General features: G+C 41.7%; 1 protein-coding gene across 1 annotated transcript in view; it reads left to right on the top strand.

The window, feature by feature from the left end:
• Positions 1-22,872, top strand: part of SCARB2 (scavenger receptor class B member 2) — a 59,246-nt gene extending 36,374 nt beyond the window's left edge. The window contains exons 5-12 of the mRNA XM_037150186.2: positions 1,680-1,771; positions 4,273-4,392; positions 8,739-8,908; positions 13,007-13,125; positions 14,410-14,483; positions 15,897-15,948; positions 18,403-18,561; positions 20,231-22,872. Coding sequence (XP_037006081.1) covers positions 1,680-1,771; positions 4,273-4,392; positions 8,739-8,908; positions 13,007-13,125; positions 14,410-14,483; positions 15,897-15,948; positions 18,403-18,561; positions 20,231-20,269 — 825 coding nt within the window. The 3' untranslated portion in view covers positions 20,270-22,872. The remainder of the gene's footprint in view (positions 1-1,679; positions 1,772-4,272; positions 4,393-8,738; positions 8,909-13,006; positions 13,126-14,409; positions 14,484-15,896; positions 15,949-18,402; positions 18,562-20,230) is intronic.
• The last annotated feature ends 1,569 nt before the right edge of the window (positions 22,873-24,441 follow it).

Below are 24,441 nucleotides of genomic sequence, written 5' to 3'. Positions count from 1 at the left end.
GAGAAAGAGAGGGAGAGAAACATCAATGTGTGGTTGCTTCTCTCACACCCACTACTGGGGACCTGGCCTGCAACCCAGACATGTGCCCTGATTGGAATCAAACCAGCAACCATTTGGTTCACAGGCCGGCACTCAATCCACTGAGTCACACCAGCCAGGGCTATAGATTTTTTCCAATAAGTTCAAAGGAGGGTATCTTTTGGTTTCCTTTTTTGCTTTTGTAAAGACAAATAAGGTTGTGTTTTTGAGGGGGAGAATGAGACAACTGTAATAGCATAAATAATAAAACATTGTTTTAAAAAGCAAAACACAAAAAAGAAAAAAATTTAAATCTTATATAACATTTTATTTGCTCCTGAATAACATAAATACTTTATGAAATGTAAATTCTATTTACACTTTACTGAATTCTGGTACAATAGTGTGGTATTTCAATATTAAATTTTATGTTTGACCCATCTAAAAGAACAAAAGGTTGGGTTTTTTGTTCAAAACAAACCATAGGAGGCCCCCTCCTGCCCAGACAGCCTTCTGCCCTGGTGCTGAGGTGCTGGATAGGCTGGCCCCGAGCAGACGAGACCAGGCCGGCCTGGGCCACAGGCCGAGAGGAGAGAAGCCAGGAGCTTCCCCAGCGCCACAGAGGAAGGACGTTTGGGACTATAGTGTGACTTTGTCAGGCAAAAAATAAAGTTAAAAAACAACACACACGCACGCTCTACACATGGGGGCCACGAGGCACCGTCCCTGAGCTGAAACCATCTCTGGCAGTTGGACATTCATATAAATGGAATCATACACTATATGATCTTTGCTCTGTCTTCTTTTATTTAGTATAAAGTTTACAAGGTCCATCTGTATTATAGCATGTATCAGTACTTCCTTTTTATAGCAAAGTAGTATTCCATTACATGGATATACCACCCTTTCTTCATCCATTCAGCAGTTGATAGATATTTGAGTTGCTTTTACTTTTTGGCTGCTATGAATAATGCTGCTATGTACATTTGTGTACAGGCTTTTGTATGAACTTTAGATACGGACTTTGGAATGGAATTCTCGTGGGTATACACATAGGAGTGGGATTTTCGGGTCACATGGTAATTCTGTGTTTGGCAGTTCTCATTGTGTTCTGGCTTACTTTCTGGAAGCAGTTAGGCCCAACTAGGACAGATTCATGAAGATTAAATCTGTTACTTACTGTATAAGTTAGGGTTCTCCAGAGAAACAGAATCAGTGGGAGATATGTGTCTATATCTCTATCATCTATCTATCTATCTATCAATTATCTATCTATCTATCTATCTATCTGTCTATCTATCGTTCAAGAGATTTGTATTAAGGAATTGGCTTAGGCTGTGGTGGGGGCTGGTGCATGGGAAGTCTGGAATCCCGGGACCAGTTGGCAGGCTGGATGCGCAGGCAGGACTTCTATGTTTAAGTCTGGAGAATTCCTTTTTCCTGCAGGAAACCTCTGATTTTGTTTTTAAGCCTTCAGCTGACTGAATGAGTACACCCACATTCTCCACAGTAATCTTTTTTGCTTAAGGTGAATTGACTGTACATGTTAATCACATCTACAAAATACAGCAAAATCTAGACTGGTGTTTACCCAAGCAGCTGGTTGGCATGTAAAATTAACTATCACATTATTTTAAATGTTCATATTCACTTTTTTCCAGAGAAATGGGACTAATGATGGAGACTATGTTTTTCTAACTGGAGAAGACAACTACCTTGACTTCTCAAAGATTGTGGAATGGAATGGAAAAACGTAAGTCTCATCATTCATCAGTGCGATTACATGTCGATTTTCATTTAAATCTAAAGTCCACTTACATGTTACTTCAAAAAACTTTTATCATTGTCATTTTTGGATAAAAAATCTATAAGTATGTAAAATATACTTATAATTCCTATTTTATAATCAAAATTGGGGTAACGCATGTGACGAAGTGAGTGTTCTTGGTCTGTGGGGTGTCACGCTGACCGTGAACTTGCGGCCAGTGCAGGGTTGCACTCTGCCACTTACTCGGCCGGCAGACGTCGCCGGAGGTGCAGCGGCAGCACCGTCACTTCTCAAGTCACTCCTTTCTTTTTGGGGTTTTTAATTAAAAAAGACTTTTTTTTAAATTTAATTTATTGATTGTGGATTGTTTGTGTTCTTTTTTTAAAAGATACTACATTTGAGTTCAGGATAATAGTATTTCAGAAAATATTTTGTATTTTATTATTTATAATGTGAACAAATTACTTTCCAAAAAGGCAGCTGAGGCAGCTTTCAATAAAGCTACCTATGAAACAAGATGCCTTTTTAAAGTTAGAGAGATTAGAAACCTTGGAGAACACGAGGCTCATTCTTCAGGGACAGAGGTAGGTGGAGTTCTGTCCTTGAACATTAAATGTACTCCTGAGCTGACCGGAAAATGGGCAAAAGACTGGTGTGGCGTATCAGGGAGCTCTGTGTTATCTTCACAACTTTTCTGTAAATATCAAACTATCTTTAAATAAAACGTTTATTTAACTTTTAAAAAGCATGTACATGAGCATATTTGTAAGCATGCGCACACACAAATACAAGATCCCTGAATGAATGTATAACCAACTGGCGATGATGTCACTTCTTGAGGGGGAACTAGATGCCCAGGGTACTGGGCTGGAAGGGAAGTTTACCCATAAACAAGATGTAGCTGGGTTTTGTTTTAAACCTATTCCATTATTTTTTTTCAGTCTTTCAATAGGAATTTTATTCTTTAATATATGTGTTAAAATTTCTGATACATTTATGGTATAATGATATATTATTTAATGTATTTGGACTTATTTTTTCTGGTTTATGTCTATTCTATCTTAGATTTTTATTATTTATATGTAACAATATTTTTCTAAAAAAATCTAAGACTATTATTTCTGTTCTCCTTCCAATAATTTTACTAATCTTTAAAGTATATTTTATTGATTATGCTACTGCTGTTGTCCCATTTTTCTCCCCTTTATTCTCCTCTGTCCTGCACCCCTTCCACCAGCATCCCCCAGTCCCTTACTTCATGTCCATGGATATACATATGAATGCTTTGGCTTCTCCATTTCCTATACTATTCATACCCCCCTTTCTGTTTTGTACCTACCAGTTATACATCTTATTCCCTGTACCTTTCTCCTCCATTCTTCCCCCACTTCCTTGCTACTGGTAACCCTCCATGTGATTTCCATTTCTGTGATTCTGTTCCTATTGTAGTTGTTTGCTTAGTTTGTTTTTTGTTTTTTAGATTCAGTTGTTGATACTTGTGAGTTTCCTGTCATTTTGCTGTTCATAATTTTGATCTTCTTTTTTTTTAGAAAAGTCCCTTTAACATTTCATATAATAAGGGCTTGGTGATGGTGAACTCCTTTAACTTTACCTTCTCTGGGAAGCACTTCATCTGCCCTTCCATTCTAAATGATAGCTTTGCTGGATAGAGTAATATGGAATTATTTTGCTGGAATTAAACTGGCAACCTTTTGGTTTGCAGGCTGACAATCCTCTGAGCCACACCAGCCAGGGCTCTTTCCTTTTTATTTTTAAAATAATTTATCACTCATTTCTAAGGATGTTATTGTTTCATTCTTTCATTTATCTCTTTGAGGATACTAAACATATTTATTTAAGATAATTGCCAAATTGTTCAATTATTTTCATTTCTTCTAAAGTGGATTCATCTTCTCATTGTTAATTTTGTTATCTGTCTCTTAGTATAAGTTTCTTTCATTTAAAAATATGTTGATTTTTAGAATTATTTTAGTTGGGAAGCCCTCTAGCTCAAGTGTGCTTTTAGTGAGTATGAAATCAACTCAATATTAAGCTTTATTGACACCCAAGAGAAGACCCCATTAATTTCAGAACAGGGGGCTGTTCCGCGGGGAGACAGAGTTAATGCTCCGTTGTGAATGTTGACACGATGAACATATCTCTCCAGAGCTTGTCCGTCAGGCAGTTATTAATGCTGAATTGGATCATTGTTGCAAGTAAATGGATAGTTCTAAATCTCTGTGTAGGGTACACTTTTTCAAGGAAGGATAAAGGGATTTTTGGCTATTGCCTTTATCAGAGGAGCCAGGAGCCTGTTTTTCCCCATCTTAATTGAACCCCTAACTAATATCTCCCTTCTGTCTGCAAATGAATGAGATTCTGTGCGTAGCCAGCCCCTACTTAGGTCTTAAAACGTCCGACCATTTGAAAGAAATCTAAAATCAAATTTTATCCTCTTGCTTCTTCCTTGTTCTTACCAATTACAGGTCCCTTGATTGGTGGGCAACAGACAAGTGCAACATGATTAATGGAACGGACGGCGACACTTTTCACCCGCTCATCACCAGAGATGAAACGCTGTATGTCTTTCCATCTGACTTTTGCAGGTGAGACTTCTGAAAATATCTTTGACCACAAGGCCACCAAAAGTGTGAGGAGTCTATGCAGCTTCATTGATTAGGCTGGCTACTCACGTTTAGTCAGTGATAAGTGGTGACGATGGCGTGTTGAGAGACAGTGGAGGGCAGTGGTTTACAGCCTGGACTTCAAAGCCTGACTACATCAGTGTGAATGCCAGCTCTACTACCGTATGGTGTCATGTGTAATGTGCTCCCATGTTATAATGCACACCCATGTTTCTGGCCCAAACTTTTAGGGGAAAAAACCTTTCATTTTAATTTTTTAATTCAATTATTTATTTATTTATATTTAGAAACAAAGCCTATTATCACATTCCAGGGTATTATTTTGCGTACAGATATCATTATTGCTTTCTAGAGTTACGCTTTTAACGCATAAGCATAAATAAAAGAATTAAAAACATTTATATAGATACAGAATTAGTGAGACCCATGTATAATGTGCATCCTTATTTTTCCCTCAAAAATTTGGGCCAAAAAAAAAGTGCGCATTATACATGGCAAAATACGGTACATACAGCTGTGTGATGTTGGGAAAGTTATTTAACCACTCATTTTCTTCGCTTGTAAAATAAAGATAAAAATAGTTACCTACCTTGAAAGTTGTTCTGAGGGCAAATGCATGACTGTTAGTGAAATATTTAGCTCAGGGCCTGTCACACAGGAAATAAAATTAAGTGTTGGCTGTTAGTTAATATGATGTGCTTTACCAAGCATGAAATTTGACCTGGTCTTTTTCCAGTGAACAGGTAATGTCTACACAGAAGATAAGTGCTGTTGCCCATAATTCAGAGCTTATAGGCATTTGCTCAGCTATAACCTTGCCATGGGTCAGGTCTAGCCTCACTCACCCTATATTCTGTCTCTCTTTACTGACTGCTCCTTCTACAAAAGAACATGATTGTGTCTTTGTGGGAAGGAGGTAGCCTGCTCCACACGCTGGTTCCTGCCTCCCCATCATCCACTGTGCCTTTTCCCTCCCATCCCCCTTGAGCTGCTTGAATGAGTAGCTGACTCTTGCAGCCTCCACTTCCTCCTCTCCTATTCACTCTTTCAAGGCTTTTTATGAAACTGCGAAATCAGAAATGATCTGGTGTTATTTGACACTGTTGATTTAATATTCTCAAGAATTGCTGTACTTTGGGTTTTTTGTGTCTCACATAATTGCACCACCTACCCAGTCAGCCCTGCCAGAAACACTGGTGACAAGGGAAGAGGGTAAACGGCCCTCCTCTCCTGCATTTACGTGCTCACCAAGTACTGTCGATTTCTCCTCAGAAACAGCTCTTGTATCCCCCTCACCCTCCGTGCCCGCTCTCTGTGCTATGGTGCAGACAGTGACTTTCAACCTTTTTGATCTCATGGCACTCTTGAACTGATTACCAAAATTCTGCAGCACACCAAAAAATATGTTTTTGACGATCTGATAAAAAATAGTAACAATTTTGATTCATTCACACCAGGCAGCTATTGTTGTGTTGGCAGTTGTCATTTTATTAGACGATCTAAGGGAAAAGAGGCCAGTGCCTCTCACTGACTAGTCAGGTACTGCTTGTTTTAAACATTCTTGTGGCACAGCGGTTGAAAATAGCTGGTTTAGGCCCTTTAGACTCTCCTACAGAATAGCACAGTCACCTCCTAGCTGGCTGCTCCATCTAGTAAATATCTGTGGAAGGACTGCAGGACTTAAAATGCATTGGAGTGCAATGAGTGAAACAAGGGGACCTAAAAAAGCAGTTGGAGGCTTTTTTGAAAAGATATGGTATGGGGGAAACACATTCTTATGTGGTCCAGCCACTTTGAAGAGCTACTTGGCAATGTTTGGTAAGGCCAAAGACACGCTGACTCCATAATTCTGCGCTTCTGTCCCAGAGTCCCTGGCCTAAAGAACTCTTGCACATGTGTGCAAGGAGACAGAGACAGAAATGTTCATTGCAACACTGTAGTAGTGAGAAATTGGAAACAATCTAAGTGCTTATAAATATAAAAATATGAATGAATTCTAGTGCGTACACATACACACACACACACACACATATGTGATAGAATACCATATAGGATTTTAAGTGTAATACCAGAGCTATGTACATTAATGTAAGAAATCTTAAAAGTATAATGTTGAATGAAGAAGCAAATTATAGAAGGAGAATGTGGTATACTATACATAATATTTTAAACTAGCCAACAGTGCCACATACTGTTTATGAATATGCACATATGTAAAATATAAAGACCTCCATGGGAATAATAAACCGCCAGTTCAGGATAGTGGTTTCTCCTGGGGCCACAGAGAAGGGCTAGAATCAGGAGTGTTATACAGACAGCTACAATCGTATCTGTATATTTTTATTTATCTGATTAATATTAGTTATAAAAGGTATTTATGATCATATTTTCTCTATTTTTCTGTTTGCCTAAAACATTTCGTTTAAAAAATGTTGTAGGGGTAGGATGTGAGTGGAAGGCAATGTCCATGTTATTCACAACCTCGCTGAAGAGGGATCTCACCTCTGGCTCAGAGATGCAGAAGCGAGGCCCAGAGCGCCCTTCCTCTCGGTCCTCACGCTGAGGGATAGGTTAGGACAAGGTGCTGTGTGTGAAAGTGCTTTGCTGTTCCAGGTTTCCCCCAGCTATCTAAAAGTAGACCGTCCCTGCGAAACCTTCTGTAAGCTGATTTGGTGTAAAGCACAGAAGGACCTATTAAAATTATACGGAAAACTTTTTGAGCACTCCAAGACATAAAGTCATATGTGGGACATATGATTTAGTGAATCATTTAGTGGGACATAAACCCACTAAATCATATCAAATATGTCCAGTTTTATACTAAGCATAACGCCCTTGCCAGCTCTCTTAGGCGTCTCTGACACCTTAAGACACATCTTGCTAACGGATGCACAAAATGAGTCAAGATAAAAGCACAGATGCTCTCAGACACAGTTCAAAGCCCTGGGGCTTGATGCTGAGTCGCTGAGTGTAGCTCCCGGGAAGGAGCTAGGTGGGGCCACTCCCGTTGCCCAGGGCACTTGCTGCCTCTATAATGTATGCCTTGTTGCAAAATAAACACTATTTTCACTTCTCACCTTTTCCCACAAAAGCAAAAATCCTCTTCAGATTTCTTTGGGTTAGCAAAAACAGGTGCTAAGTAGGCCTGTGGTAGAAGGGTTACTGGGGAGACCCTGGACAGGGTGGACTTCCCCACCTCCTCAATTCTTGCCTGTCTCGCAAGAGAAGAATTCAGGTGAGAGACAGCATGTATATTGAAAATGAAATAGCACGTTTATTTATACACTTGAGAAAAAAGGCTACAAGTGAGCACTCAGCTAGTCTGAGTGCCCTGACTCTTTGAGGTTCAGGGGTTATATACTTCAGCCAGCTTCTAGGTACCCTTCCTGCTCATGTTTCTAGACCTTGGGATCAGTATACAGTTACAAAGGCCTTCTTTCTCTGCTAGTAAAGGCTTTCTGTCTTAGTGAAATTGCTGCAGAGGCTCCCTTTCCCAGCACACAGTCTCAGGGGCTCCCCTCCTCCTGTGCTGCCTTTGCCTGTGATGCTGGAACACCCAGCAGTCTTACCCGACCAGGCCCAGGACTGCCGAACTAGTGGGCGAGACATGCCTCCCTCCCCCTCCCTGCCTTGGTTTACTCTCTGTCCTGCCTAACAGAAGTAAAGTAGCATAAAGCAAACTTCTGAAAAGCAGGGAATACCTGTACTCAGGGGCTGTGCGAGCATGAGGGAGGTTAGTGTCTCAGCGTACCACTGTTGGAAACTCCATTGGCAATCAAAGGCAGAAATATGTCAGCCCCCACTGAGATCAAAGATGGGTAAAAGAGGGACACTTTTTGTTTGGGGGAAGTGTGTATCAAAGCATGCATTCTCATCAAGTACCTGTCCATGGGCGCTTTTCTAGGCCAAGCTTGGGCTTTGCCTTGGCCTCACCCTGGTTTCCTTTTCTTTGCTTCTGTTCACCCATGCTGGCTTGTGTCCCTGAGGGTCTAGGTCACTCGTTTCTTTCAATGTGAGTCTCCATTTCAAATGTCATCTTCATTTTTGACCACAGATTACATATTTTTTTCTTGGCCTTGTTTATCACCACAATTGCTACCTCTTACACATCTTTCATTACAGTTCATGTCCTACTTACACATTGAGTGGGTGGAGCTCCTTTCGAGGTTTCTTTTGCATCTTCATTTTTCACTCCCCCTCTAAGTGCTCAGCTGTGTTGTACCTGAGCACAGGTGCCGACTTCCTGATTCAGGCCAGGCCATGCTGACTGGTGCCCACACTGACGTTTCGTTCCTACTTCCTAACAGGTCACTGTATATAACTTTCAGTAACTTTGAGAGTGTACAGGGACTGCCTGCCTTTCGGTTTAAGGTGCCCGAAGAAATATTAGCCAACACTTCAGACAACGCCGGCTTCTGTACACCTACGGGAAACTGCCTGGGCTCAGGAGTCCTGAATGTCAGCGTCTGCAAGAATGGTAAGACATGGCACAATTCTGGGTGTCTGGGATGCAGGGCTGGTGTTCAGCAGGGAATGTTGTCAGCCCAACAGAAAGAATGATTCTGATCTTTTAAAAGCAAGGTTTTTTTAACATGGCTATAGAATGTTAAAAGAAAAAAAAGAAAGAAAAGATGAAAAATACTGGCTTTCCTATTATGGTTTTTATTTCTAGAATGCCATGTTGTGCTTTTTATGGGCAGTAGTTCTTTTAAAAAATATTTTATTGATTACTGTTGTCCCAATTTTCTCCCTCAGCCCCGCTCCACTCAGTACCCATCATTCCCTCTGGCAATCCCCCCACCCCTTAGCTCATGTCCAGGGGTCATGCATGTAAGTTCTTCGGCTACTCCATTTCCTATACTGTTCTTAATATTCCCCTGTCTATTTTGTATTTACTAATTTCTACTTCTTAATTCCTGTACATTTTCCCTCGTTCTTCTCCTCCCAACTGATAACCCTCCCGATGATCTCCATATTTATGATTCTGTTTCTGTTCAGTTTGTTTTGTAGATTCATTTGTTGATAATTGTGAATTTATTGCTATTTTAATGTGCATAAGTTTGATCTTCTTTTTCTTAAATAAGTCCCTTTAACATTTCATACAATAATGGCTTGGTGATGATGAACTCCTTTAGCTTTACCTGGTCTGGGAAGCACTTTATCTGCCTTTCCCTTCTAAATGGTAACTTTGCTGGGTAGAGTAATGTAGGTTCTTGCCTTTCATGACTTTGAATACTTCTTGCCAGTCCCTCTCGCCTGCAAAGTTTTTTTTGAGAAATCAGCTGACATTCTTAGGGGGACTCCTTTGTAGTTAACTCTGCTTTTCTTTTGCTGCTTTTAAGATTTTCTTTTTATCTTTAACCTTTGGCTTCTTAGTTATGATGTGTCTTGGTGTGGTCTTCTTTGGGTCCAAATTGTTTGGGACTCTCTGTGCTTCCTGGATTTGTATGTCTATTTCCTTCACTAAATTAGGGAAGTTTTCTTTAATTATTTTTTCAAATAAGTTTTCATTTTTTTTGCCCTTTCTCTCCCCTGCCCAGCACCCCTATGAATCAAATGTTGGTACATTTGATGTTGTCCCAGAAGCTCCTTACCCTATCCTCATTTTTTTATTCTTTTTTCCCTTTTGTTGTTGACTAAATGTTTTTTAAAAGTATTCACAATACCTTTGCTAGAGAGATATCCAGTGGCCTCTTTTTACAAATGTGGAAATCAAGGATCAGAGAAGGAACTCGGTTTTTATCAAATCCTCATCTCTCGGCAAGTCCTTGTTATAACCAGGGCCTTATATTCATTCCACGATTCTTCTTAAGCTACAAGTCCCCTTTACAGTTTCTCTTGAGAAACCTTGTACCCCCTTTCTCCTGAATAAAGTTGCCCTTTTCTGCTGAATAAAGTAAGTTCTAACTTTTGCCCCCCTGTCTGATTGGTTTGAAAATCTCCTTTGGGGGATCGTCTAAGGTCAGCAGTGTCCTCCCTGTCCTGGTCTGATGGGACAGTGCCTCCCAAACCTGGCCTTACATCAGGATTACTGGGAGAATCATTAAAAACATCTGGCCAGGGCCCAAATACTAGGGCCCCAGAATCTGTATCTTTAACATGAGCTCCAGGCGATTCTCATGAAGACGATGCCTGCGTGTTTGGGAAGCACTGCGCCAGGGAGCATGGCGCCCCTTACCTGGAGATAAGATCAATGGGAACAAGTTTCTGCTTCCGATCTCCCCTGCCTTCTTTCTGGGTGAACGGTTCTGAAGCAGTGCCCTGCCCACTCAGCCCAGGAGCCTCTGGCTCCAGGCATAAACATGGGTACAGTTTTTGTTTTGTTAACATTCTGCTGCCTCAAGACATTAATGTCAGAGACAATAGGCAGGTTCTTCTTTGCAACAGTCAAACCTCTTGCTGCAATTTTTTTCCCTCTTGCCTCTTGTGTGTTACCAAATGTGGGCTGAAATGTCCGCTCTCCGGGATTATCCTCAGGCGTTATGAATCCCCCAGGGTAATATTTTGGATGGTGGGATGAGGGAGTGTTCTGGACTCAAAAAGATGTGGGCTTGAGTCCTACTCTATTTGTTAGCAAGCTGACCAAGTTGAAGAGGGAGGTTTGTCATCCATAAAAATGGGGGTGATTGTACCTTGGAAGCTGGTATGAGGGCTAGAGATACTAGATGTAAAATACTCAGGACAGTGGCTGGCCCTTCTTAAACCCTCAATAGAGTTTTTAAGATACACTTTAAAGGTGACTGTAGGTCACAAAGAAGGAAGTTATGGCTTTGTGAAACTGTTTCAGAGTAACGAGCAAAACACCTGTGTGTGTACAGAGAGAGCCCCGGACTGGTGGGCATGTGGCCAGAGTGACATTTCTTGCCAGTAAGCTAATTTCTTCAAAAATATATTTTCCTGGCAGTGATTATTGGGTCCTTCTCCTTCAGTATCAAAATCTAGAATACATTTTCTTTAATAGTTTGTTTTCTTGTATTTTCCTTAACATGAATAGGAAAGGCAAAACAAAAACACAAACAAACAAACAAACAAACAAAAAAAACCCCAGTCTTCATGTGGGCAAACTTCATCTGGTCAGAGGCTAGGCAGACATCATAACCACGGTCTTACAAAATTCTACATTGGCATGTACAGGAGAACAAAGCCTATCTTAGATAAAATGAAAACAGAAAAGCAATTAAAAAAAGGCCACTTACTGGTAGAGAACTGTAGTTGAAACAAGTGCTGTAAGATCTTTGAGATAAGTCATTTATTCATTTAGGATGCAGCCTCTATCACCTGATAGCTGGATGTCCCTGGCTAAGCTTTGTCACTTCTCTGAACCACACTTCACTCAAATACAAAGTGAAGATCATAGTTTTAATGTCGCAGGGCTGCTGGGAATGTTACCAGGGAGACCCGAGTCTAGGTGCTGCCCCTCTTCGGTTCTTGTCCACTCAAAAGAGAAGAATTCAGGCGAGAGATAAGCATGTACAGTAGGATAAGATAGCACGCTTATTTGTGAAGTAGACACTGGAGCACGAAACTACAGGCAGGCACCCAGCTAGTCTGCATGCCCCGTGTATGGAGGAAATAAAGTTGTTTGTAATCTTATTAATAAGTTTGTTAGTAAGTTTGTCCTATTCACTTGAGCAAAGGCTACGAGCGGGCACTCAGCTAACGTGAGAGCACCAACTTCCGGAACTCCAGGAGTTGCATACTTGAGTCAGTCTCTGGGTTCCCCCTCCACCCGCTCTCGGACCCTGGGATTAACATACAGTTATAAAGGCTTTCTTTTTCAGCTAGTGAAATTGTTACAGAGGCTTCCCTACCCTGCTAGGGCACAGGTGGCACGCACGAGGCCGGAGGGCCCAGTCTGGCCCTCTACTGTGTTTTATCCGGCCCAGCACCTTGTTTCTACCAGGCGGCAGCGCCAAGCTCTCGCTTAACTGTTAAGGAGGAGTTGCAGTTACACAGTCCTAAAATTACATTTGGCCCTTTGAAGGCAACCGCAAGGCTGATGTGGCCCCTGGTGAAAAGGAGTTTGACACCCCTGAGCTAGGGACATCATTACAAAAGCTTTCTTTCCCCACTCCCCTACCCACGGAAGGGATACAAATAAAATTTCAAGGTCTCCCCTCCTCTGGTGCTACCCTAGTTCTGCTTGGGATTCTCCGAACGCCTGGCGATCTTGTCGGACCAGGCCCAGGACTGCCAGGTGCACAGATGAGACAGGTCTCCCTCCTCTGCCCCGCCTCGGTTTACTATCTGCTCTACCTAACAGGAACATTAATTAAAATAATGTGTGTAACAAATTTACTTTTATAGGTTGAGTAAATGTTTGTTGAAGAATAAATAATTTTGCTCGGACTTCAGTATATATTGTGGAATAAAATAAAGAGATGCCAGAAAATGAAGTATAAATCCTGAACTAAGAGGTGTAGGGTGGAATTTTAGCCTGTTCTCTCCAACCCAAGTTTACTTATGTATAGCTTTTTCTTGCTTTCTTAGGAACCAGATTTGTGGTCAGGAGCTTGATATTTATTTTAGACTTTTCAGAACCACACCGTTAATTTCTGTTTTCCTTAAAACACAGGTGCACCTATTATTTTGTCTTTCCCACACTTCTACCAAGCAGATGAGAAGTTTGTTTCTGCCATAGAAGGCATGCATCCAAATAAGGAACATCATGAGACATTTGTAGACATTAATCCTGTGAGTACCCACCTGCTTCTGATAACAGACCATGCATTTCATTCTGTCTATTCAGTGTTTGTGGTTTAGTCCTTGGCTGTCTTAAATCTACTGTCTTCATTTCATATAAAGCCAAGTGCAGGAGTCTCAGTTCAGGGAAATGTAATGCATAGTCTCCTAGTCTCCCATTTGGAAGCTGCATTCTGTGGATCTAATCAACAGAAACACCAGCAAACCTAGTTTAACAAAAAGGCAACAGTGAAATTTCCATCACTGAACACCACTGAGATTGGACCCAGGCAACCTAGTCAATCTTCTGTTACCAGCCTGGAACCTGAATGTATATGTATTTCTCCCATGAGGGCACGGACCGGCCAGGTTGAAGACATTTCTGTATATGGCCAGAAAGGTTTTGGTTAAAATGTAAATATATATATAGATTAGCTTCAGTCACTTTTGGCAAACCTCTTTTTACAAGTGTTTTTGAGAGTTTATTATATATTACTCATTTAAAAGGCATATATGCACTGTAATTCTATATTCCCAGAGGAAAAAAACAAAAACCATGTGAAAAGGATGTGAGTATCATTTCAAAATGTGACAGCCTCTCACCGTAGGAACTGAACTCGAGGTCAGACATCTTCATTCTTGGGCTTTTGAACACATGGCACAATAAGAGAAAAGCAAAACATGCTTTTCACACAGCAGTTCAGGGAGACGGCACTCTTAGCTACACGCGGTGCACTTGTATCTGAGAAATCAGTGGTCTTATCTTCCTCTGAACAAGATCAGGTGTGGTTTCTCCCCTTTCTCTCTTAATCACCAGTGAGTTTCTTTTCATCAGCCAAATGGTCAGCAGGTGCTTGTTACCAAGGGCTAGGCACAGTCCCGTGACCTTAGGTGACAGCAGCAGCCGCTCCCTCTGGGTGGCCCTGACCATACTTGGGCTCTGTTCCCTGGCAGTGACAACCATCCTTCCGACAGGGTGTCTGTTGGAGCTCCCTTCTGCCAGGGGCCCCAGGGCCGTATCCTGGATGCTTGTTAGAAATGCCCAATCTGAGGCTTCGCCCCAGACCTGCTCAATCAGAACTCAGAGGCATATTAAAGCATGAGAAACACTGGTCTTCCAGGCGCCTAAAAAAATACCCCACATCTGTCATTTTGTTCTGAGGTCAGCATTTTCCCGGTCCCACGGTGCCTGTCAAACATGGCGGGCATATCAGAAACACACAGAAATACTGCTGCATTGAAAGGAATGGTGTTTGTGGTTCTAATGTGTTTTCTTTCTATTTCTCTGATTTGCAGTTGACTGGAATTATCCTAAGAGGAGCCAAGAGGTTCCAAGTCAATGTTTATGTCCAAAAAATAGATGGCTTTATGTAAGTTTTGATTCTTTCTACAGAGGCAGAGGGTAGTTTTCCTACATCGACTTTCTGGTGGGGCTGATGTCGGGAGGGATACAGCCCATTTCTAAGTCCACTGACTCTTAACCACCCCACCAGGGGATAAGGCATGACTGGCGTTCTCTTTGGCTGCCTTGCTCCTCGAATTTACTTACTTTATTTAACCAAATACACATAGAGTGCCTTCCAGGGATCAGGCATTGTTCTAAGTACTTTACATGTTAACACGTTGATTCCCCACAATAACCCTGTGTTATCCCGTTTCACAGATGAGGATAACGAGGCATAGAGAAGTTAAATAACTTGCTAGAGCTCACACAGCTAGTAAAGCTGCGAAGTTGGCTCTTCCCCACTCCTCTAAGCAGCTCCCTCACCACGACTCTGGGTCCCTCCTTCCTCACCCTCCGCTCCCACCCAGGGCCAGCCACAGGCTGCACTTGGATAGTGACCATTGCCCCTGAGTCCAACCTTTCCTCCCCATACTCTACCTAAAACCACCACTTAATTAGGATTCCTAAGTAGAGTCTCCTGCTCAAACTTTGCAATGGGAATTTTTTGGATATGAGAAAATACTTATAATTTAATGTTGAATGGAAAAAAAAACAAGGTACAAAACTACACATAGTACCGTATATCTATCTGTTCTTCCCATCTATCACCTATGTATCTATCTGTCTATGAGACTTGGTTAGTTCCTCGTCAGATTTGCCAGGTCTAACCCTACAATCACGGCTCTTTCTAGGAAGCAGATGTGAGTTGTCACCTGTGTGTGTTTCTGAGGCGGTATAATTTAGTAGTTAACATGTTGTAGTGCTTTAGAATCAAAATGGAATTACCATCTTGTCTCTGCCATTTACTCTGGTTGTCCTGGAAAAATTACTCTGAGCCATAATTTCCTCTTTTAAGCCTGGGACAGTAGTACCTACTGTGAGGGACTCCTGTGAGAATTGAATGAGCTTATACCCCCAAAACACCGGGACAGGGCTGGTGCACGGTAAATGCTCAGTAAGTGACGACCTGGGCTCTTGTGAACACACCTAGTAGCCTAGTTACAAAACATTCTGAGGACCAGCAGCATCGTTCTGCCTGCAGAAACCTCCCTCTGACTCTGTGGAGAATGGGAATCATTTTTGATGAATTGATTTCAGCATCTTGTGTTTTGATAAAAAGTTTACATACATCCACAACACTTGGAATTGCTACACTAAGAGGTTGGACTCTAACTTCTGATTGATATGTGTTTGCAAAGATAACTAAGAAGTCTCTTTAAATTCTGAGTAATTTAATGAAATGGGCATGCTGGAATTTTCATGTAAACGCGTCTCTCCGGGCCAGTGGGCCATCGCAGTGAGGATGTCTGTACGATGACCTCATCTTCTGTTTTTGCAGTGTGACGGGAGATGTGAGGACCATGGTTTTCCCAGTGATGCACGTCAACGAGGTGAGTCCCGGGGCAGCCGCGGCACATTTGACCTTGGGAGGCTTGGAAACCTTCCTTATGATGTCTGCTGCTGTGGCGATGTGTCATTTCAAACGTAAGCGGTGGGGGAAAGGCGATTTTTAAAAACCTGTTTGTCCTCAGAAGATTTGTTTATGTGTTAACATGAAGTCACTTATGTCTGCAACTTCAAAATGACAGAAAGAAGTTTCCTTTCTCGAGAACATTATTTGGGGGAACCTGCCTTCGGGAAGCAGGTTGTGTAAGAAACAAAATGCAGAGGTGGATGAAGCAACGTTGGCAGACACTGTTGAACAGAGTAGCCAGCACTCGGAGGGCAAATTACACCTTGAAACTCTGTCAGCTCCAGAGAAATGTCATCTGTGTGCTGTTCATTAGTTGAGGAGGAGAAGAGTAAAATTAAAGTGACTGGCAACATTAATAAAAAGTTAGTGTAAGGTGGTTAAAGAAATAGTTAAATAAAATGTGATACATGTGCCCTGGCCGGTGTGGCCCAGTTGGCTAGTGTGTTGTCGCATGGACCAAAAGGTTGCAGGTTCCATTACCTACTGGTCAGAGCACATACAGGAGGCAACCAGTTGATGTTTCTTTCTCACATCGATGTTCCTCTCTCTCTCCCTTCGTCTCTCTCTTTTCAATAAACATACATGCCCATTAAGTTCTGTGATACATGGTAGCCTCAGCATAGAGTTGTTCCTACTTTCTGGTGAACAAACATATCATAAATCATAGGAAATAGGTCCTATCCTAGTTCGAACAAAAAAAAGTTTCCCTGAAGAAATATTCATTATGTACCTACAGAAATTTTATCTCTAAAGGTTAGGGATGAGTTGAACTTTTGTTAGTATTCTGAAAGCTTAAAAAACACCTGCTATTTGCCCTGGCTGGTGTAGCTCAGTGGATTGAGCGCAGGCCTGTGAACCAAAGGGTCGCCAGTTTGATTCCCAGTCAGAGCACATGCCTGGGTTGCAGGCCACATCCCCGATAGGGGGCACTCAAGAGGCAACCACACATTGATATTTCTCTCCTTTTCTTTCTCCTTTTTCATCTCTAGAAATAAAGAAATAAAATCTTAAAATATGAAATATATTTAAAAAGTGAACCACCTATAAGCCTGGCCCTCAGAGAAAAGTGCAGTTGGCATCAGCTCACTTTGCCTCAGGATTATCCTGACTTTGATATCACATAGTTGAGACCATACTATAGATACGGTTTTATATCCTTTTTAAATTCAGTGTTGTGTAGGTAGCCACACTTACAAACTTTTGATGGATTTGTGATTGCAGTGCTAAGACAAGGCTTTTATTTTCTTCATAGAGAAAATTCAGGCAATATTTGCCTGAACATTTGTGAGGAGGAGCGTGCAAGCAGGGCTTTTTGAGAAGGCAGACCGCTGCTGCTCTGCAAGCTTGTGTTCATAGGTGTGGTCTATTCCAGGTCCTCACCACTCAGACTTATGCTTCCGTTTTTCTCTGGTGCAAGACCAGATGGACTCCAGGGAGACCTGGGGGTGACCGTGGGGACTGCGCCCTCACTCCCTTTTCCGAAGGAGGAGCCTGGCCCTGACAGGCCTTGGCCAGTTATTGGAAAACCTGCCCTAGATCCCCAGCCTCTGCCTTCATCTAAATTGAACCTAAATTAATCCCAAAGTCCTATTTGTTGCAAATAAATGGTATTAAATTAAGTGTTTCAGATACTTTACCATGGCAGTTTAAGGTGATCAATACCTTAGCCCTTCATTCAGAAAGGGTTCTTCTAGAATACTTCCTTCCTTAGAACAGCCCCTGGAATTCTGGTTAGCTTCAGGACTTCCCTTGAACACTTTATCTCGAGACCTCTGGTCCTGATTAGCACAGATCTAACCAAGGGAGAAATAATACTTTCCCTATACCATTGTTGGAATGTTTCATTCATTCATTCATTCAATCTACCGACATTAAATGGACACCTACTGTATGCAGGGTGCTGTACCCATTGTTGAGGTGACTGAGATAAAAGTTTTGCCTTTGGGACCTCACAGTCACCAGGAAACCGACAGGGAATACCACAGACAGTTACAACACAGAGCACAGAGACCGTGATGGAGGATTTCAGAGAGTGCGCTGAGAGTGCAGAAAGGAGCCTTTCACCAGGCCTGAGGTGGCCAGAGAAAACCTCTGGAAGGAAGTTATGCTGAGATGGATTCTGAAGGATGAACTGGAGTTGTGCAACACAAAACAAAAGATGATATTATCTCAATATTTTTAAATGCGCATTCCAACTCCTCCTTCCAACCTATTTTGAGAGTAAAACGTGTCTTCAAAAGAAAAGGGAAGGTGTTAATAAATAAATGCTGGTTATTCCAATTTATAATTGGATTTTCATTATCATATAGCAAAAGAAGGTACACTCTGGATATTGAGTAATCAAGGCAATACTATTTTTTTGCTCCCCTAGAGTGTTCTCATTGATAAAGAGACAGCGAGTCGACTGAAGTCTGTGGTGAACACCACTATGATCGTCACCAACATACCCTACATTGTCATGGCGCTGGGCGTGTTCTTTGGTTTGATCTTCACCTGGCTTGCGTGCCGAGGACAGGGATCTATGGACGAGGTGAGCAGTGGCTGGAGGAACTTCTTTCCTGGAGGAACTTTACCTGACAAACTCTATTGGGCTTCTTTGAAGGGGCTATCAGCTGGCTCATTAGGGAGGGTTCTGAGGTTTTATGCTGGGCATAGTGATTTCATGGTTATATTACTGCTGGACAAAACCAAAAGCAAGGAGAGGGGTGATAGAATGGTATCTCCCCATGTTTGGGGCTCTCGTAGCAGGTACAGAATCCCTGGGAGTAAGCTTTATGCCTTCAAAAGTAACCTGAAGGAAAAGGAAGGATATTTAACAGCTAAGCACGAGGCATTTGGTGTCAGACTGCCTAAGTTTAAATCTCAGCGCTGCTACTTGATAGCTGTGTGACCCTACAAACTGTGCCTCAGTTTCTTCTTCTGTAAAATGGGATAATACTCAAGCTTCCCTTAGGAGGTTTTCACGAGGATTAGGTGATGTAGTAAATGCTAACATGGCCCACTGTTAGCATTTAGTAAGAACTCAATAAGCATTAGTTCTATGATAAAACAGCTCCAAGATTAGGGGGCAAGGCAACCAGGACCTGCTTGGAAAGAGTCTGTGATATATCATCAAATGTACCTTCCACTGAGTCAGCAATACCTCATAAATGATTAGCACAGGAGCTGGAATCACATCCCTGAGGGGTTGGGAACGACCCCAAATAGATGGGATAGACGGAGTTGGGGGGCCTCCTCAGTGACCAGCAGGCCAGCCCAGGGTCTAAATACCTTTGGTGAGCCTTCTCTGTAGCAACCTTTCTTAAATTCTCAGCAGCTTCTGTTTTTGCCACAAAGGCTGCTTATTTTCTTCTCCCAGCTGCCTCAACTACTTGTCTGAGGTCCAAGTGAAGCAGGAAGTGAACAGGTTGAAGCCACCTGAAAAGTATTAGCCCAGGTCTCCCTATCTTCCACATTCTTTCCTTATGTTTCCCAACCCATGCCCATTATGCTACAGTGATTAGGTGTGAGGTGACTATTTTGACATTTCTTTTTTTACATTTTTAAAAAGTTTTGTCTTTCAATTATAGTTTATAATCAATATTATTTTGTATTAGTTTCAGTTGTACAGCATATTGGTTAGACAGCCATATGCAATGTGTATTTCGAGTACCCACCTGGCACGGTACATAGTTATCACAATATTGACTGTATTCTCTATGCTGAATTTTATTTACATCCCCATATTTTGCCATATCTATCTGTTGATCTCACTTCCAGTCTGACATTGTACAGTCCCTGAGATTTTCATAAGCACATATGAAAGCCCATGTAAATGCTATTACTGCTCCTATAATTAATCACCCACATGTATTCGACAAGCAAGCAGTCACCGAGCACCCACTACTACCTACCTCCAAAACATTGTTCTTTGCTAGGTTCCAAACCAGGAAAGAGGCAAGTTCAGATGAGTGTGATGGGGGATACAGTCCAGGTCAGTGTAGGGGAGAGGACGGCTCTGGGATCAGAGGGGCCTCCTCCTGAGGGTTCAGGCTGACTGTTAAAGGCAGAGCAGCGGGCCCAGAGAAGAGAGAGGTGAGTGGGACAGCTGCCTTCCTGCCTCCTGACTCCACCACCCCGCCCCCAGCTTTTCGCATGGAGAGAAGGCTCTGGCATGTACACCATCCTAACTTCTCTGTCCTGTCTCTCCCGAGTCACAGGGGACTGCAGATGAAAGAGCGCCTCTCATTCGAACCTAACCATGGCCTGAGCATGACAAAGGCACCGTGCTGAGCTGTCCTGACCTGGAACAGACATGGGCAAACCGTTGCGTCCTCACTGGATCCAAGCCTGTTGTGAGAGGAGGGAGGAGACCCAGAGCTAGCAAGTGATGAGAACCTCGGGCCGGAGCGTAAAGAACAGGCTGATTCATTGGCCATTAGGCTTTATCAAACCCTGTGGTCCCTGACCAAGTGTTTTGTTTTTCATGTGTCTAGCAAGTATTTAATAAACTCTTGTACAGTAATTTTTTTGTGGGTGGGTGCTGGTAGCTCCAGAATTTTGTGACCACTGTTGTGGTTATAATGTCTCAGCATCAGTCGCTAATGCTACTTGGTCTAACCTTATTCGGTACGCTTCATTCACCAAACCGTGTACTCAGAATACATAAATAGCATCTGTTTGTTGTATTTCTCTATTCATATCGCCCCCAAAACAGAAGTAAATGAAGGTTCGGAACCCAGGGTAAAATGGTAGCCTTGTTCAGTACATCATTCAAGTGCATCTAATTTCCTCTTTTAAAAAGTTGTATATTGCATTTCATGCTAATTGTCAGTGCACAATTCCTCCAGGGACATGATGCGGTCCCCTGACCACTTTCATACTGGTAGGAATCAAGTGGTGAGGCGGTTTGATGGAGCGAGGCACCTGTAAGTTTGGTAGCTATAAACCCCTGAGGGTTTTTTACTTGAACTTTTGTGTGAAAGAATGCATAGATAATGTTGGTGGGGACAGTGCAGCTATTCCATACAGAGCAGAACTAAATGCTAGCTCTGAGATTTGTAGATAGTTTGTTATTTTTCAAATCGAAATGATCTTGATGTGGAAAGGTACTCCTGGGAGAATGTAGTCAATAACCGATCCCCCCCATCACCCTCGCTAAATGTACTGTATTACTACAATACTATTGAGTGCTTATTTGTAAAGTTATTTATGAATATAGGAAATCCGTACATCCACAGCTTAGGGTGCCTGTAAGTTTCATGAGGTCTCCCTACACTGAAGAGACATTTCTTTGGGGATAGTCTTTTTGGTAACTTTGAAATTGTTTTTGTAAGTTTCCTTCTTTCCTCAGATTCAGTTCCTTTCAATGTTTTGTGGCTTACTATCATTGCTCAACAGAGAAAAATGTGTCCCATGCTTCCGTGACAATCATCTTGCTGACAGAAAACAGTGTCTTTAAAATATTGCTCAGAAAGTGCTTCAAGGTCCCTTGGGACCAGAAGCAGAGTCGTCTGTCCTCAGAAGACCTCAAGTGGTTTTCAGTGTAAGCTAAGTCAGGGGACTGGGAACCATCATATGTCACAGGATTCAAGCAGAGTAAAAGACAATTATTTTTTAATTCTCGAAGTTCAAAATTTGAAATTCATTTTTGATTGAGAAACCTGTATAGTTGTCTGGCAAAAATAATTGGCATATATTATTTTTTTCACTTAAAAATTTTTTTATTTTAATTGTTGTTCAAGTACAGTTTTCTGTCTTTTACTCCCATCCCAGCCCACCCCCACAGTCCTTCCTGCTCCCTCCCATTTCCATCCCCCCCCTTTGTCCATGTGTCTTTTATACTTGTTCCTGCAAACCCTTCCCCTTTCCCCCTGAAATTCCCTTCCCTCTCCCCTCTGGACACTGTCAGCCTGTTCTCTATTTCAGCGTCTTTGGTTATATTTTGCTTGTTTGTTTGTTTTGTTGTTTAGGTTGCTGTTAATGGCATATATTATTTTTTATGCATCCACTTAGCCACACTACTAGAACGGATAAGCCAGTGCTTACTCACTAGTTCATGCTATCATCAGGGTATAATAATTTCTGAGGACATTTTTAAGTACTATGAATGATAACAGTTAATGATATAGACCTTGAGACTGAATCCCACACAGATGGGGAGACCAAAAACATACTCTTCCCATATAATTCTTAATATAGTTACTTGGCTTTCACATTTGGTATTTTCCTTCAGAGAAGTCTGTGGCAAACCTGTATACTGCTGTCAAAGTTATAGATTGGTTAAAAAAGACCGTACCAGCTATTTGACTTTAGATTGAAAATAACAAACTATTCATCTTTACTTTCTTGGAGCCATTTTCCTGGAAAGGCCCCCAGAGTCTTTGCAATTGTCGCTAAATCACAGAATACCAGCGTCTGGTACTAGGATACTCAACTTAGGGAGAAACCAGAGAGGTTACCTCACTTCTCAGGGAAAACTGGGAGTTGAACACAGGACAGGAAGTGGGCATGGCCACCTTTGGCTCCAGGGTTTTTCCCTAGGCTTTATTTCCTCACTAATAGTCACTAATGGTCAAGTGGAGCAAGTACTGCATAACTAACCCCTATCACAATTTTTACTTAAGGGAGGCTAATTTTTTATTTACATTGCTAGAGATAAGGAGTTCTGCAAAAGTTGACCTTCATGCTTGACCCCCTGAGTGTTACTGGAGTTAATTGCGTGTGGCTATTAAAGAGAATACTGACCTGAATGTTCTTAATGTAGCTTGTGTAGTTGGTTCATTTCATGTAACTCTTGACATGTTTATTTCTACCCTTCATTCAATGAAGTATTTCACTAATAAAAAACATTTATATGAAATTGCGCTGTAAATTATGTTATGTCATCAGATGTCCAGTTGTCTATGGATTTTATTTGAAAGACACACTTTTCCCTCTTGTTCAGCACAGGCCTGAGTCACACCTTGGGCCACCTCTGATTTCAGTTCAATTGTAGTGGACAGTTATGGGCAGCCAGACAAGTCCCATTTCAAGCTGGTTCCATGGTGTGCTTTTCTGCCTCAGGACTTTCTCCAGAGTGCTGGAAGCCCCTCAGGAGCATGGGGAGCTAAAACCCCCAGGGACATGCTGAAACCAAGGGAGGCAGGAGAAAGCTGATAAATGTTCCAGTTCTCAAAGGGACAGTGCTCAGGCTCATTCTACAGGGTTCCTCAATTAGGATTGCCCATGGTGGGAACTGGTTCCTGTTATTTCTTCATTCCTGTCTCACATTCTTCACCCAGGCCCCGGTGCTTCCTCCCAAATAATCTACCTAGTTTCTGTGATTCTACTCTCTGCTTCTTTTCTTATCTCTGGCCACTTCTTGTTGATACTGATATTCAGCTGCAACCTTTTTGGACTTGATACTCCCTTTCTGACAATGGTAATGAATGCTTTGTTCAACATCAACCTCACATATCCAACCCACCTGATAGATATCCTCAGCCTGGTTGTCTTCACATCCAGCAAGTGAAGAAAGGAATTAACTTTTTTCTTGTCTTCTTCCCAAATTCCCATGACTGGGGAATGGCATCACAATTTACCCAGCTGTAAAGCCAGAGACCAGACACTCTTGCTAGACTCCTCCCTTCCCTCCCCTCCACATCCAGTCACTCTTCAGGGGCTTCATATGCTTCCCAGTGTCTGCTCTTGCTGTCCTCAACCCACTACCAAAGCTCCCTGGGACTCCTGCAGTCACCACTATGAGCATCATTTAATTTTTTGAATAGGTAAGCAGTTTACATTTTCAAAAGGCATAAAAGTTTACAATGAAAATTCTTCTATCTATCTCCTAGCCATTTACTTCATCTTCCCTGAGGCAAGTCAGTTTTCAATATGAATGTTTCCAAGAAATACATATACAAATATGGTATTACATATTCTGGCCCTCTTTTTTTCACCTAGATTGTAGCATACCATATACGATGTTCTAAATTGTTTTTCCTGTAATTTACACTTCCCGTTTCATGTCTGCATTGGGTCCCTCTGTATAAATTTATTTAGGCAAACCCGTTTGTTTTCAATATCTTGTTTTTATAAACAATGCTGTGATGAGTAGCCTTGTATTCCATAATCCTGCCAAATCATTTACAAGATAGCGTTTTGAGGTCTAAGGGCAATTGTAATTTTGATAGATACAATGGATTTATTTTTATTAAAGCTATACAAGCACATAGATTTAAGAATCAAGTAATCTACAAGGTTTGTTATATTAAAAAACATACAGAGATATCATTTTTAGAGGCACCACTTCTGCCCCCCCTTTTAAAAATTTTACTTCCACGACTACATAACACACTGCTTCCTGAATTTTCAGTTTTAGCAACGGAGAATAAGAATTCGGTTCTTATCCTTTCTTCATTACACAGACTTTCTGCACATCTTTCCCAAG

Source organism: Artibeus jamaicensis, unplaced genomic scaffold, assembly GCF_021234435.1.
Source record: "Artibeus jamaicensis isolate MK-2021 breed Jamaican fruit bat unplaced genomic scaffold, CSHL_Jam_final scaffold_1031, whole genome shotgun sequence".
In the NCBI taxonomy this organism is placed as follows: domain Eukaryota; kingdom Metazoa; phylum Chordata; class Mammalia; order Chiroptera; family Phyllostomidae; genus Artibeus; species Artibeus jamaicensis.
The sequence above is the reverse complement of the archived record's forward strand: the minus strand, read 5'-3'. Positions and strand labels throughout refer to the sequence as shown.